The sequence below is a fragment of the Xiphophorus couchianus genome, chromosome 14, assembly GCF_001444195.1.
Source record: "Xiphophorus couchianus chromosome 14, X_couchianus-1.0, whole genome shotgun sequence".
Taxonomy (NCBI): domain Eukaryota; kingdom Metazoa; phylum Chordata; class Actinopteri; order Cyprinodontiformes; family Poeciliidae; genus Xiphophorus; species Xiphophorus couchianus.
Genome location: NC_040241.1, coordinates 580,276 through 596,727, shown reverse-complemented (window position 1 = coordinate 596,727; position 16,452 = coordinate 580,276). Strand labels below are relative to the sequence as shown.

Genomic DNA, 16,452 nt, shown 5'->3' with positions numbered 1-16,452 from the left:
TATTAAGGAGAAAATAACCCAGTTAACAGTTAAAATGGAAGTCTCATGTCTTCCTTCATAACACGAGACTTCTATGAGTCATGTTATGGTATATTGTTATGCAGCCAACAATTTAGTATATTGTTGGCAGCTTAAATAACCTATCCAAACACAACAATAGAACAATGTGCTGGATCTGCTACAATGGATGTCTTCTTACCACTTTTCAGAAATACCATGAGCCTCTTCGTGCTGTTTTAGTAGGTTTGTTACACACTCTGTTCATCCAGAGAGTCATCGTTGTTTTAGAACCCAACACTTTTTAAACATCCCCTGATCTACCTGCTTTGCTTCTCGTGTTTGTGCAACACCAGACGACATGTTTGGTGACTTCAAGAGGTGGAGCAATGTGTTTCAAGTATCTGACGTTTGAGTGTTGAACTATCAGTAAAAATATGAGGGAATGTGACAAAGGCAACGAGATTGCATCAAAGTAAATACTTGATGGAGTTTAACTGAAGTTCCTTTGTGTTTTTAGTTTGTCGGTACCTGGGGGAACATTTGGTAACCAACAGCTACTGTAATGTTTCAGTAACCCAAGGCAGAACGCACTAAAGGAGGATTGTCACCAAACAGCAGAGAACCCCAAAACTTCTGCCTCCAAGAGTTTTACCCGGTACACTGCCCTGTGTCATTCCCACTGTGTTTCAATAACTTCTGAAGTTAATGAAACGCAGTGGGTTCGTGGAGAGTTGGTGGTGCTGAGGAACAGTCTTGCCAGTGTTGTTACTCCTGTGATCATAGTCTGGTAAAAATCAGTCCCTTTTTTTCTTTTTCTAAAGTGTAGACCAGCCCCTTGTTATACGCTTTACTTTGTATGGAGAATGTGGGCCCTCAGCTATTGAAAAATCATTGCTTGCTGGAAGTGTGGGCTCTATTGAAATTTTAAATAATTGGATCTGACTTTACTCAATCACTAATGTTTGGCCGTGACGCATGTGTAACCCAGCGTCCTTGCTCACAACCTCCTTCTATTCACTGATTGGCATGGATGAAATTCCTCTAAGTGTTCGAGCTCAATGTGAGAAATCCCAGACAGAGCACTGAAGCGACATAAAATTGGAGTCAGTCGTGGCAGATGGTCCTTTTTACTGAGCCTTTTTCAGGTTCTGGTTCTGCTGATAGTTTCCTCCTGTTAAAGGGGGTTTTCCTTTTTGCTCTCTCTACATCCATGCTCAGAATGAGGGACTGCTGCAAAGACAACAACACATTTCATGCAGTTATCCACTGTGGCTTATACAGGAGGAGTCAGTGTTGCAAAACAATAACTAGATGCAAGCTGTTGGGTTTCCTTACACAGAACTTGTTTGACTAATTCAAATAAAAAACAGAACTTGACTGCATTGTTTGACAACAAGGATCACTTGGAATGTATGCAGTGATTTGGAATCTGTCTGTATGATTGAATGTTATTGACTTTATTGTAATTTGCCTTGCTTGTGATAATATTTGTTGAATTGGTACAATTTAAATAACCTGACTTTGATTGACAAGCAGATGGATCACCGACAGAATATTTGTTCCGTTACCCACATGGTACCTGTTTTTTAGGGATAATTAATCATTGCTAAAGTTTAGATTTGATGACTCTATAATGCTAAAAAGACTTTTATTTATTTATTTACTTTTCCACATGCATATTTGAAAGATATAAATTGCCTGTTTAAGAGAACCCTGGACCCTTCCACCTTACATTTACAGTGTGTCTTATAAAATTCTTGAATCAGATTTATTAATTTCCAGACAATTTTTAAGTACATTTTTATGGTCCCCACATCTAACACAACAGAGAAAAACTATGTATAATTTAAATTTGCTTGCAAAGACTACAAGGTGATAAAGAAATAATAAATTTAACTTAATAAAACGTGGGTAAAGTACAGAGATAAAAACATTTAACTTTTTTTCTGAAATTTAAACTTGCACAAAGAGTGATTAATCAAAGCTAGCAAAGGGACTAATGTATTAGAAGTGTCAGAATATCTTAATGTTATCCTAATGTTAGCTTAACAGACGGGCCTTTTTTGCTTGCAAATTTAATGATGAAGCCTGGGAAGTCATAGTCCAATAAGAACTGATGAAAGATTTCAGATTAACATTTAAATCAGATGGTTAGTATTGCAACCTGCTTATTGTAAACATTCCCAGTGTTTTCCTTTTTGCATTGAATTATTTTTCTGATTACTATATGCACCCTGGAAAATCTCTGAGCTTTGATCCTGAACCGAAAAGTCAGTGTGTCAAAGCTGGTAGATAACAGTACCATGACAATGTCTTATAAAATGAATTTGACAACAAAATTATTGTTTATAAAATTGTATAAACATTTTTTTACAATCTGATGTTTTTATTATGATGCATTAATCAGTCTGTTCATAACTGTCCAAGTTTAGTTTAATATTTACTGTAAGAAGCAACATAAGCTCTGATTTTCATTTCATTTTGAAATTTACTTCCTGTTGCTGGTTGTTTTGGCAAACTAAATCATATTTTAGACTTGATTAAAAATCTCAACTTTTATTAGATTAGATTAGATTAGATTAGATAGCATTTATTATCATTGAACAGAATTCAACGAAATTTCCATTGCAGCTCCCGTGCAAAAGGTCAAATATATACAGTAAAAATTACTTTGATTAAAAGACATTGTGTCAAATGACTTGGACATCAACTCAACTTGGGACATTGGTGGAGAAGCTTGAGACTTACTTGTAAGTTGCAATACAATGACTTGATCCCACCTCCGCTGCTTACTGTCCTGAAGCCTCTTGGCCTGAGATTGCCCGTTTCCACAGAGAGCCTCTATTCATAAGACATGTGGTTTCGCTGTGGGCTGAAACAAACGACCTGCAAAACAAACATAGCTACAAACTCTTCCACCATTTTGCTCCAACTCTTTCATTCCTGCTAATCCTGTCCTGCTTTGTGTGGTAGCTAAAGACATAGTGTTTCACTAGTGTGTTCCAGTGTGTTACTAGTGTGTTTCCAGACAGTTTTTAAGTACATTTTTATGGTCCCCACATCTAACACAACAGAGAAAAACTATGTATAACTATCTCTTAAAATGTTTCACATTTTACAACCATAAAGATATAGGTGTCTTACTAAATGCACAGTTTGGGCAATCAAAGAAGTCACAATTCTCTTGGATGAGCTGCAGTGATGCAAAAAGCAAAGCTCTCGATTTACTGGTCTGTCTAAGTTCTGACCCTTACCTATGCTAAAAGCAACTTTTAGCTAGTCTTAGTTAGATTGTATTATCCTTACAATCATGGTTTTTTGAGGATAAGATCCTTTAAGGAATCACATCAGAAATATCCATCCATCCATCCATTTTCTGTTCACCCTTGTCCCTAATGGGGTCGGGAGGGTTGCTGGTGCCCATCTCCAGCTACGTTCCGGGCGAGAGGCGGGGTACACCCTGGACAGGTCGCCAGTCTGTCGCAGGGCAACACAGAGACATACAGGACAAACAACCATGCACACACACACACACACCTAGGGAGAATTTAGAGAAACCAATTGACCTGACAGTCATGTTTTTGGACCGTGGGAGGAAGCCGGAGTACCCGGAGAGAACCCACGCATGCACAGGGAGAACATGCAAACTCCATGCAGAAAGACCCCGGCCGGGAATCGAACCCAGGACCCTCTTGCTGCAAGGCAACAGTGCTACCAACTGCGCCACTGTGCAGCCCGACATCAGAAATATTTTAGTATTTAATTTTTAATTGAAATTTTGGAGCTCTACACTGTTCTGAAATCACATCCACTTCAACTCCACTCATTTCTGTAGTTTTTACTACAAAGAACTTAAAATGTCTTTGAACACTTAACATAAAATGGGACAAAAACATTGTTATTTCCTGAAAATGTAAGTAACGTTGCTAATATAAGTTGGACCAAATACTTTGAGATGATTCAAGTTGTCTTGTGTTAAAGTATATTTATAAAAGCCGATTATGTTGTTAAAAGCAAATAACAGCTCAAACATGATGTCAGAAAAATAAAGCAATGTCACTTTGTTTATTGAGTATTATTATGCTGCATTATGGTGAAGGGTTTGTAGGGGAACCATTCAACAATGAATAAGACTGCTTTTGATGACAATTAATTAATAAAGTCACATTATGCTATGAAATGTAGGCAGACTTTGCTTGTGCCATTCTTCCAGCCTAACTTTTAACATATTAACAGATATGGAAAAGGTCAGTGTTCTGCATTGTTTGAAGAGATAGTAGTTGGCATGGTTGATAATGTAAATCTGGGAAGGGAAGAGAACAGGTTGTTTGAATGTTTGCTTGAAGTATCTGATAGTAAACGATATCCCAGAAATTAAGCCATGATCAACTGTTCTGACTAGATTCTCTTACTGTTAAAAGGTGCAACATGCAACAATGTTTTAGCATCATTTCTGGCAACAACTATGTCAGAAAAATTAAAAGCACTCAACTGCAACACCAGTTAAATTTCTACAACGGTGTATTAGATTCGGTGTTGATAGAAAAAAAGTCAAAAATTTGCTTGGAATAAAAAAAGTTCAGACTTTTTTCCTCACAACTTTTTAACTTTTGGAGCTCAGAAATGTCCTCATGTTTTTTTTATTAACCCCAAAATTTCATAGTTTTTTCTTATTTACTCCTCCTTTTTTTTCTATCTGCAATGGTCCTAATATGCTGTCGTACATTTCACCATCACCGCAAAGGCAAATGTGCTCTCTCAACTGTTCAGTCCAAAGAAGTAAGTCTTTATCTCCTGAACTTTATCCAGGTGTATGTTGGTTATTTTGATCTTAACAGTAACATCAAAACTTGCCTAGGCTTAAGAAAGTGAAAGACCTCAAGTTCAAAGTTTGGCATCCTGAAGTTCTGATTCTGTGGTAATGTCATCGTCTTGATGCCCATCCACTAGAATGCTGCCAAGCACCATGGAAAGCCTATGAGTTAAGGGAGCTATTTTTAGTAGGCTTAGGAGTATGGCCTCCTGAAAAGGCATTTGACATATAGATATTTGAGCCTTGCACAGAGCAGTGGCCTGTGGTATAAATGTATGACATGTCATGATGACATGCTCCCAAGCAGTGGTATGGTCATGTTATGTTTGCCTACCTCTGAAAATACCAGGTGTGTTGCATACATTTCCAGGTGGTAAGCCTATGTGGCCAGTGTGGTGCTTCAGAGGCTTCTGGTGGTGTTAATATACACCGTGTTCCAAATTATTATGCAAATTGGATTTAAGTGTCATAAAGATAAATTTTTTTGTGGTGCTATTAAATTTATAGATTGTATTGTGTGTCAGGGCTCTTTGAATCACTAATTAATTTCAGAGAGCTGGTTGATTAGTTTGTCTGATGAGCTCAATTAAAGGAAATCTACTTAAGAAGGATGTTCCACATTATTAAGCAGGCCACAGGTTTCAAGCAATATTGGAAAGAGAAAGAATCTCTGCTGACGAAAATCATCAGATAGTGTAGACAAGGTATGAAAACATTAGATATTTAACGAAAACTGAAGCTTTATCATACTGTGAAGAGATTTGTGGCTGATTCAGAACAAAGATGGGTTTGTACAGATAAAGACAGAATCAGGAAAGTTTCTGTTAGACAAATTCATCAAATTAAGAGAGCAACTGTTAAAATGCCCTTACAAAGCAGCAAACAGTTATTTGAAGCTGCTGGAGCCTCAGGAACCTCGAGGTGGAGGATCCTCCAGAGGCTTGCGGTGCATCAACCTACTATTGGGTCACTCCTAACCAGAAACGGTGGCAGTGGGCCCAGCCGTACATGAAGATTAATATTTAAACAGATTTGTTCACTGATGACTGCTGTGCAACCCTGGATGGTCCAGATGGACGCAGTAGTGGATTGGTGGTGGGTGGCCACCACGTCCCAACAGGGCTGTGGCGTCAGCAAGGAGTTGGTGGAGTCATTGTTTGGGCCGAAATCATGGGGGAGAGAGAGAGAGCTGGTCAGCCCCTTCAGAGTCCCTGAAGGTGTGAAAATGACGTCAGCAAAGTATCTGGACTTTCTGACTGATCACTTTCTTTCATGGTTCAAAAAGAAGAGCCGAACCTTCTGTAGCAAAATCATCTTCATGCATCACAATGCACCATCTCATGCTGCAAGGAATGCCACTGTGTCATTGGCTGCTATGGGCATAAAAGGGGAGAAACTCATAGTGTGGTCACCATCCTCCTCTGACTGCTGACCTCAACCCTATTGAGAACCTTTGGAGTTTCCTCAAGGAGAAGATCTGAGGGTGGAATGCAGTTCATATCAAAACAGCAGCTCTGGGGAGGTTTTCTGACATCCTGCAAAGAAATTCAAGCAGAAACTTTCCACAAACTCCCAAGTTCAATGGATCAAGAATTGTGCTGTGATATCAAAGAAGGTCCAATGTTAACATGGAACTCGGTCTGTTAAGATGTTTTTGATTGAAATAGCTTTTGATTGTAGTACCACTTAATGCTGCACATTCAAAGAATGACCGTTGGCAGTTCTTTATAATCCATAAAATGTTTAGAAAATCTGCTGTGCATAATAATTTGGAAAAGTGCATTTTGAGTTTTATTTTTGAAAAAAATACTGTTCTCATGGGGAGCTTTGTTCAGTAAAATTTGATTTATACTGTAATAGTTCATGACTTGAAAATTATACTGACCATCATTTGCATTGACCATTTAAGAAAATCTGAGAAAATATCACTTGCATAATAATTTGGAACATGGTGCATGTAATGCTGACATGTAGTACAGATGGCCGCGTGCCTTGCGGCAATCTATGGGACAAAGGCATCAGGATTGTCTTTTGGTCTGAACCACCAGCCCAGTGGCTGAAAGATGATATGCATACTGGCAACAAACCATGAGATAAAATAGGTCTGATTAATGAATATAGACATTTTAATTGTGAAAAATTATTTAACCAATCCTCATAAAAACAGACATTGTAGTTTACCTTTATTCTTTACAGGTAAAAAGATGGTGATGTAAATTCCATTAGGAAGAAGATAGAAGTATTATGATAGGTAATATGATATGAATTTTTAAAAAGTAAAGCTCCCCTGAAGAAGCTCCCCTGAAGTCTTTGTAAAGAGCATCATTCACGCAATTTAGGTTTTAAAAAAATAACTATTGTTGAACTTTAACCATCTGAATCAAATATGTTTAAGAAAGGAAACTTGTAAAACATGCATCAAGAAGACCAGTGGAGGTCAAAAACCAGTCAAAGTAGACCACAGGTCCTCTGGGAAATGTCTCAGGATATGCAAGACTGCATTTCCACCAATTCTCATTTTTTGAACTTGAGTGAAGGTATCTATTCAATGTAGCTTTCAAAATCCACCACAAAGCCATCAGGACTAGCACGAATTAACACCATTAGTCCTGTTGGATTTAGCTTCCCAGATATGAACTAACAAATTGGGTTAGTTTGTTTGTTAGATCTATGTTGGATCAACATAGATCCACTATGTTGGATCAACATAGATCCAACCAATCTATGTTGGTTAGATGACCAACATAGGTCATCTACCAAGTCCTATGTTGGCCTTAGTAGATGGCGGCAACCTTGGAGAACTTCTATCAGGAGTTGGTTTGACTTTCCACAAAAGATTTTTTTTTATCTAGTTCATGAACCAATTTCAATGAAGAACGGATCTTGTAAAAACGATGACATATGGGCGTGCCGTGGTGGCGGAGGGGTTAGCGCGACCCACATGTCTTCCCTCCTCTCCTTCCCCCTTTCTTGTCAGCCTACTTTGAAAAAGGGACACTAGAGCCCACAAAAAGAGACCCCACCTGTGCGCTAAAAAAAACCGATGACGTATCATTGAATCAACTATATCAGCATGCCTTGATAGTCAAGACATATACTGACATTCTTAAAATGGTGTTGATCTCATCTGATATGTTTTAAGTTTTTTATAATTGGCCCAACCATGTTTTCATAATGTTTCCAGTTGGTTTTACTTTCAAAATCTTTACCTTCCTCAGTAAAAAGGAAAAAGAATATTATTGTTTGAAACCTGTTTCTGTCTTGATTCAATTTGTAGATCAGGGAATTTTCAGTTCAGAAGTCAAATAATAATGTTGATTTATGGTCTGAAGCAACCATTTGAATTTCAGCATCATCCATGAACAATTATTTGAAAGGTTTCATTCTCCCTACTACAAGAATGTACAATATTACCGGGGTATATCTTGTTTCTTTTCAATGACACCTGGCTTTAACATTGCACTTGCACATTATATTAAACATATGTCAGGAAATGTGGACTAATGACATTTGAGTTTAGTGACAAGAAAGGGAAACCTTTGAAGGTGAGGCTCTTCATTGTGCACAGAACATCCACTGATCCTAATTTTGTTCTCTTTTAGAACTAGAAGAAGATAGAAGAACAACAACCAAAATAGTTTTAGTCATTCATTAAATATCAGAAGCTATGTCACACTGTGTGTGAAAGGACAGTTGTGGAGCAAAGTTTTACTAATATTTTAAGGCAAAGACCAAAGGTTTACAGAAGCTTCTTTCAGATCATAAATATGCAATAAATACAAAACCACAAGCCTCTATTATAGATCATTTAATCCTATTACATCATACATCATAAAATATGTTATGGGACGTCCGTGCTACTGCTACATGGTTAGCATTGAAGTAAGTAAGAAACGTTTATTTATATAACATTTTTCACAGATGTAAAATCACAATGCGCTACAATAAAAATCAACCTTAAAAGCTTAAAGCATAAAAACATAAGTAACATGGTAAAATCAAGAGATTAAAGCTTGGGAAAATGAAAATGCTTTTAGTAGCTTTTTATAAACCTCCACAGAGTCAGAGTGGCTGTATGTCAGATTTATGGGTGTACCAGAAAAGCATTAATAAAAAGATTCTGGAACATTTGTATGTAAAAGAAAATGAGATTACCGTAAATTCTGGACTATAAGCCATTAGGGTAGCTCTGTTATATTAGTTCTGACGTGATCATTTGTAGATTTTTATTCTTGTTTTGCTTGAGTTGTTCAGTGTTAGGACAATTATTCCCTCTGGTTTCAGATGTTCTACAGCAGGAAGGATTTTTCTTCTTACATTTTTACTTTTGGACAGTTATTATGATGAGCAACTGTGGTAACAAGGTATGGTTTTTACAAGTGAAGGCAGCTGATTAGCACATTTAATATACAATATAGTTGAGAAATATATATAAAATTCCCTTTTCACCCTCTGCGGGTGGTCTCTCTCATCCTCTGAGCCAGGGTCCTCTACTAGAGGCCTGGGAGCTTTAGGGTTCTGCACAGTGTCTTGGCTGTGCCTAGAACTTTCTGGACTGAGATGTCTGATGTTGTTTCTGGGATCTGTTTTAGCCACTGCTCCAGTTTGGGGGCGACTGCCCTGAGGGCCCCGATGACCACAGGCACCACTGTGGTCTTCACCTTCCAGGCCTTTTCCAGTTCCTCTCTGAGCCCCTGGTATTTCTCCAGTTTCTCATATACAGTATATAATATATATATATATATATATATATATATATATATATATATATATACACCATATTTTAAAGAATGCGGCAAAATACTGGCAGTGTTCATTTAGAGGCACCTTTAGATTTGTTTCAAGATGAGCTGCTGCTGAAGGTCCTTCCTGCTCACAGCATGATTCTTTGAACACACTTGGATGAAATGAGTAATGACAACATTTAATTTCCCTTTGGGATAAATTACCAGCAAATCAAGGTTCAGATTTGTAAAGTTGAACAGACAGTACTTTAAAAGAATTATTCACACTCCTTGAACCTTTTCAGTTTTCAATGTTGTCAGATCTCTGTGCATTACTGTGAAGTAAATGGAAAATAAGTAGTTTTCTAATTGTTTGCCAATAAAAATGAGAAAACAGTAGAGTACATTTGTGGCCTTTACTCTGATACTGCTATAAAAGCTGTTTATAATCAGAACATACAGTAACTTCAGTTGCTAAGTCCAGTTCGGTGTTCTGTTTATGGCCTCAGAGGATTGTTAGAAAATACTGGGGAACAAACAGCATCTTGGAGACCAGGGAACCATCAGGTAGGTCTGGGAGAAAGTTGTGGAGAAGTTTAAAGCAAAACTAGGTTTGTTAAATGCCCAGCATGTTTAAACCCCAAAGACTCTCTAGCTGGGCCTGCAGAAAACTATTTCTATCTCACAATGACGCATCACTCTGTTAGAGTATGACATATTTATCATGAATATTTCTGCTTGTCATACTGGACTGTTGATCACACCATTGGTACTTATGCAGAATAACTAGGCAAATGTACAGCGTTGTGCAAATTGCGGACAAAAACGGGATGATAATTGAAAATAAGAGCAGTGTACAGAATCTGCACTTGGCAGATGGTTGCTGAATCATTATATTTAATAAGGAGACAATATGATATAGTTTAATATTCAGTACCCCATTTTTCCTCTTTCATCATGGTGCTCAACCTGTACGTCATTATTTATTCACTGCTATGATTGTTATATCTGCAGCTGCTATATAAACCTTACAGCATGAGCTGTATGTAAGTATTCCTGTGTTCTGTGTCTCGTGCAGTGTTTCAACAGCAGGCTGTACACAGCACTCTGGAGCAACAGAAGCAGAAGATGAAACAGGAAGGAGGTGGTGCCGTCGCCTGTCACAACTGTGGGAATCCCTGTAAGGGGGAGGCTCTCCGTGTTCAGAACAAACACTTTCACATAAAGTGTTTTGTCTGCAAACGTATGTAACACCCGCTTCCTACTGTTCCCTCCAGTCCGTTTCCACACAAAATAACTGTCTCACAATTCACACACAACACAAGAATCAACAAACAACTGGCAAAAAAATAAAAAATAAGAACAGCCACATTCTCACATACATCATTTATGATGATTAATGGTTGTTTTTGATTGCATTTAGTTTTGTTATTGCTATCGGGTAGAAACTGTCTCTGAGACGGTTGGTTCTGGTTCTGGTTGCTCTGTATCTTCTGCCTGAAGGCAGCAGTGTGAACAGAGAATGTCCGGGGTGAGAAGTGTCCTTTGTGATGTGTTGTGCTTTTCTTAGACAGCGGTCGCTGTGCAGGTCCTCCAGTGAGGGGAGAGGGCAGCCAATGATTTTTTGGGCTGTATTCACAACCCTTTGGAGAGCTTTCCTTTGAGCCGTAGTGCTGCTGTTATACCATACGCAGATACAGTAGGTCAGTATGCTCTCTATGGAGCACTTGTAGAAGGACACCAGCAGCTTCTCCTTGATGTTGTTCCTCCTGAGAACCCTCAGGAAGTACAGTCTTTGCTGGGCCTTTTTTATCAGCTCGAAGGTGTTCATGTTCCATGTGAGGCCCTGCTCAATGTGGACCCCAGGAAACGGAAATCAGCTACCCTCTCCACACATTTTCCCCCAATGGTTAGTGGTGTAATGTCCGTTTTATTCCTCCTGTAATCTATTATGAGTTCTTTTGTCTTTGAGTTGTTGAGGAGCAGATTGTTCTCCCTGGACCACTGCAACAGCCGCTCCACCTCACCCCTGTAGGCGGACTCGTCGCCTCCTGAGATGAGCCTCACCACTGTGGTGTCATCAGCAAACTTGATGATGGTGTTGCTGTGGTGGGCAGAGGTGCAGTCGTATGTGTACAGACAATAGAGCAGGGGGCTCAGCACACAGCCCTGTGGAGAGCCAGTACTAAGGCTGAGGGCAGTGGATGTATGTTTTCCCACCCTAACTCTCTGCTGTCGGTTGGTCAGTAAGCTCAGAATCCACATGCAGGTGGAGTGAGGGAGGCCCAGGTCCCCCAATTTGTCCACCAGTCTGTGAGGGAGGATGGTATTAAAAGCAGAGCTGTAGTCTACAAAGAGCATCTGCACATAGCTCCCCTGCTGCTCCAGATGTGACAGAGCAGCATGGAGGGCCGTGATCACTGCGTCCTCTGTGGATCTGTTGGCTTTGTAGGCGAACTGGTGGTGGTCAAAGCCAGGAGGGAGAAGTGCTGTGATGTGACCCCGGACCAGTTTTTCAAAACACTTCGTCACCACAGGGGTTAGTGCCACAGGCCGGTAGTCGTTGAGGCAGGAGATGTGAGGGTTCTTGGGTATGGGGACTATGGTGGAAGATTTCAGGCAGGATGGGACTGTAGACAGGGCTAGGGACTGGTTGAAGATCCTGGTGAAGACTCCAGCCAGCTGATCGGCGCAGTCTTTCAGGTCCAGGGACGCCGTCAGGTCCAGCAGCCTTCCTTGGGTTGACAGCCCGCACTGTGCGCCTCACCTTGTGCTCCTCTACAACGAGGAGTGTGGTGTTGTGGGTCGCTTGGTGTAGTGTGGCTGCCTCTGTTGGCTTCACCTCAAAGCGGGCAAAGAAGAGGTTCAGCTCCTCTGTCAGCGTGGCGTCGCCTTCCGCAGCTGCGAGGTTGGTCCTGTAGTTGGTGAGATGCTGGATTCCCTGCCACACCTGCCTGCTGTTGTTGCTGTCAAGGTAGCCCTCTATCCTCCTCCTGTAGTCAGACTTAGCCATTCTGATGCCGCTCTTCAAGTTAGCTCGGGCTGTACTGTAGTCGGTCCTGTCCCCAGACCTGAAGGCGGCATTCCTGGTCTTTAGCAGTTGCTGGACCTCCTGAGTCATGCAGGGCTTCTGGTTTGGGAAGACCCGGATGCGTTTATCCACAGCTACAGTGTCAATACAGTTCTTGATGTAGCACAGTACACTGTCCGTAAAAACCTCCAGGTCCTGATGTTCAAAAACATCCCAGTTTGTCCTGTTGAAACAGTCCTGCAGCTGCTGTGTCGCATCCTTGGGTCAGGATTTGATGGTTTTGGTGATGGTTGGAGCAGTTTTCCTGAGGGGGGCATAAGCAGGAATTAAATGCAGGGACAGGTGATCGGACTGACCCAGGTGAGGAAGTGGTCTAGCCCTGTAGCCTAGCTTGATGTTGGAGTAGACTTTGTCCAGAGTGTTAGCCTCTCTTGTAGCACACTTTACATGCTGGTGGAATTTGGGGAGCGCTGTCTTCAAGTCTGCATGGTTGAAGTCCCCCGCTATGATGTGCACAGCTGGGAAACAGGCTGGGGAGTGGTGGTTTGTGTGGTTGCCTCCGTAGCCTAGCTAGCACGCCGGCCCTGCAGCCCCGCTTCTGCCGTCTCTCTCTACGCCGCCGTCGCTTCCTCCCTGTTGCGATGGTAATCCACGGCGCCCCGGGGCTCCTCGCTATGTCCCCCGGAATATTGAACAAGCATTGAAAATCAGCTGTAACATCTAGTTTGTAGCGGGCATCGATCGTCAGGAGATCGTCCCGACTGTATATGTATATACACCGACCGAGAGAGCAATGAGCCGCTGCAACTGCGTTCGTCGCCATCTTGGAAAAAAAGAAAAGGCTAATTACTGAGGAAGACAGGACAACATGGAGAATCAAGACACAGAAACCCAAAATAAACACACAGAAAAACTCAAATCAACACAGAGAAAACCCAATCCTGACAAGTAGGAGGAACAACTAGTCCTCCTCTCTCGCAGGACAAACTTTTAAAGTTACTTAATATACCTAGTTTTTATTGTTTTTACTCTTGGATATTTACTCTTAACTGAAAAACTTAATCTCTAAGGACAGCAGAATTTTAATCTTTTATTTGTTATTTTTTCTGAGCAAGAGCAAGATGCCTCTGGTCATCTGCTGATACCAACAGATAATAATACTGCTGTATTATACAGAGAATTCAATCGATAGAATTGAGATTTTCTAACTGGAGGTAAATTTTGAAATCAATGCAAGTTTGGAAAATGAACCGACTCTGCCAATGTCTCATAACAACAAACAACTTCTGAGCACCTCATCAAGCAGCTCACTCCCCTGGAACTGCCTCGGTGCAAAGCCAAAAAATAAATCTCCTACTAGACAACTAATAGAATGGACTACCCACCTAGACGGCATGGTCAACTCTGAGCCTAGACTTCTTCTCATCTACACCTTCAGCACCGAAGATGAAACATCAGACATCACCACCTTCATTCACCTCAGTACCAAGGACTAATCAGCCAGCTTGGGCTGTAACACATCCGTCATTTCGCCAACTGGAAACCCAGTAAACTCCACTGAAATTCCACTGAAAAACAGGCTTGCTGTTCTTCAGCAGAAGCCTACAACGGACACCCTGCCTCCAAGCATCAATAAGAGCTATGATACAAGATCAACACATCTGCCTCCCAAAGTGCCCCAGAAACTAAAGTCTACACCAAAAATCCTTTTTGTCTGTGATGATAAGCAGTTTTTGTAGTGTAAAGAAAACAAAGGTTGCCTGCTTTCCTAACGACACAGTGGCTGATAGAGAAAATACTCCCAGCACTAATGGCTCAGCAAGATCTAGAGAAACTCATCCATGCATTTATCTTTAGTCGCAGTAATTACTGCTACAATATCTTTACCGGTCTGCCTAAAAACTCAATTAGATACAACACTGCTGGTGGCGTTCTCAATAAATCCAGGAAGATGACATCACCAGTTCTTAAGTCCTTCCACTGACTCCTTGTGGCTCAGAGAATAAACTTCAAAAAATTGTTAGTATATAAATCACTGAACGGCTTAAAGATCTGCTTTTGATCTATCAACCTTCCAGACCGTTCAGGTTTTATGGTTCTGGTTCTAATCTGCATCCCCAGAACCAGAACCAAACATGGAGAAGCAGCATTCAGCTTCTATGCACCACAAATCTGGAGCAAACATCCAGAAAACTGCAAAACAGCTGAAACACTGAGTTCCTTGAAATCAAGACTAAAAACTGTTTAGAGTTGCTTTTGAATCATTAGAATAGAATAGAATAGAATAGAATAGACCTTATTGATCACCAAGGGGAAATTGCTTATTCGTTGAAAGCTATTCCATCTTAGGTAATAAATGCAAAGTTTGTAAAATATATATATATACCTAAGAGTGATAAGTTCAAAATGACTAGATATAAACAAACAAAATAACAAGCAGTCATGGAATATATTAATCAATAATTAACTGATAAATGAGCGCAGAAAAAATTTGAATCTATTAGCACAGACTTGTAAAGCCTGGTGGCAACAGAAATGACTTTCTGTGTTGCTCTGTGGTTCACTTTGGCAAAATAAGTCTCTGGCTGAAGGTGCTCCTGTATCCGGCCAGCACGTCATGCAGTGGATGAGACTCGTTCTTTTTGACACCACTGTCAGAGAGTCCAGCTCCACTCCAACAATGTTGCTGGCCTTCTGGATCAGTTTGTTCAGTCTGTTGGTGTCCTCCACCTTCAGCCTGCTACCCCAGCACACCACAGCATACAAGTTGGCACTGGCAACCACAGAGTCATAAAACATCCTGAGCAAAGTCCAAGAGATGTTGAATGACCTCAGCCGCCTCAGAAAGTAGAGGCGACTTTGGCCACAGCATCAGTGTTCTTGACCCAGTCCAGTTTTTTATCAATGTGGACACCCAGATATTTATAGTTCTCCACAATGTCCACACTGACCACTTGGATGGTAACAGGGGTCACCAGGGTCCTGATCCTCCTCCTCAAATCCACCACCAGTTCCTTGGTCTTTGTCACATTGAGCTGCACGTGGTTCAGTCCACACCATGTGACAAAGTTCTACACAGCAGCCCTGTACTCAGTCTCATCACCCTCTCTGATACAACCAACCACAGCTGAGTCATCTGAGAACTTCTGGAGATGACAGGTCTCAGTGCAATAACTGAAGTCGGATGTATAGAGTGCAAAGAAAAAAGGAGAGAGGACAGTCCCCTGTGGAGCCCCTGTGTTGCTGACAACACTGTTCTGACACACAGTGTCGCAGGCACAAGAACTGTGGTCTGCCAGTTAGATAGTCCACAATCCAGGACAAAAGGGGGGCTCCACCTGCATCGCCGTCAGCTTCTCACCCAGTAGAGCCGGTTGGTGGTGAATGCACTCAAGAACTCAAAAAACATAATTCTCACAGTGCTGGTCCAGGTGAGTGTATGCGCAGTTCAGCAGGAAGATGATGGCATCCTCAACTCCAAGCTTGGGCTGTTAGGCAAACTGCAAGGGGTCCAAGTGTGATTGGACCAGAGTGCGGAGCTGCTCCAGGACGAGTCTCTCCAGGGACTTCATAATGTGGGAGGTCAGCGCCACAGGCCTGTAGTCCTTGGAGTCACAGGGATGCTGTGTCTTTGGTACTGGAACAATGCAGGATGTTTTCCACATCACAGGGACCCTCTGTAGGCACAGGCTCATGTTGAAGACATGCTGTAGGACTCCACAGAGCTGGATAGCACAAGCTTTGAGTACCCTTGGACTGACACCATCAGGGCCTATAGCCTTGCAAGGGTGGAGTCTCACCAACTAACATCTTCGGCGGTGATGTTTCCTCTAGAGGTAGAGGTGGCCAGCTGAGGGTGGGGGGGAGGTGGTCACTGAGTATAA

The 16,452-nt window shown here is 41.2% G+C and overlaps 1 protein-coding gene across 9 annotated transcripts in view; it reads left to right on the top strand.

The window, feature by feature from the left end:
* ablim2 (actin binding LIM protein family, member 2) overlaps positions 1-16,452 on the top strand; it is a 111,731-nt gene that overhangs the window by 21,250 nt on the left and 74,029 nt on the right. For all 9 annotated transcript variants that reach the window (XM_028037772.1, XM_028037775.1, XM_028037774.1 and 6 more), the window contains exon 2: positions 10,616-10,780. In XM_028037772.1, coding sequence (XP_027893573.1) covers positions 10,616-10,780 — 165 coding nt within the window. The remainder of the gene's footprint in view (positions 1-10,615; positions 10,781-16,452) is intronic.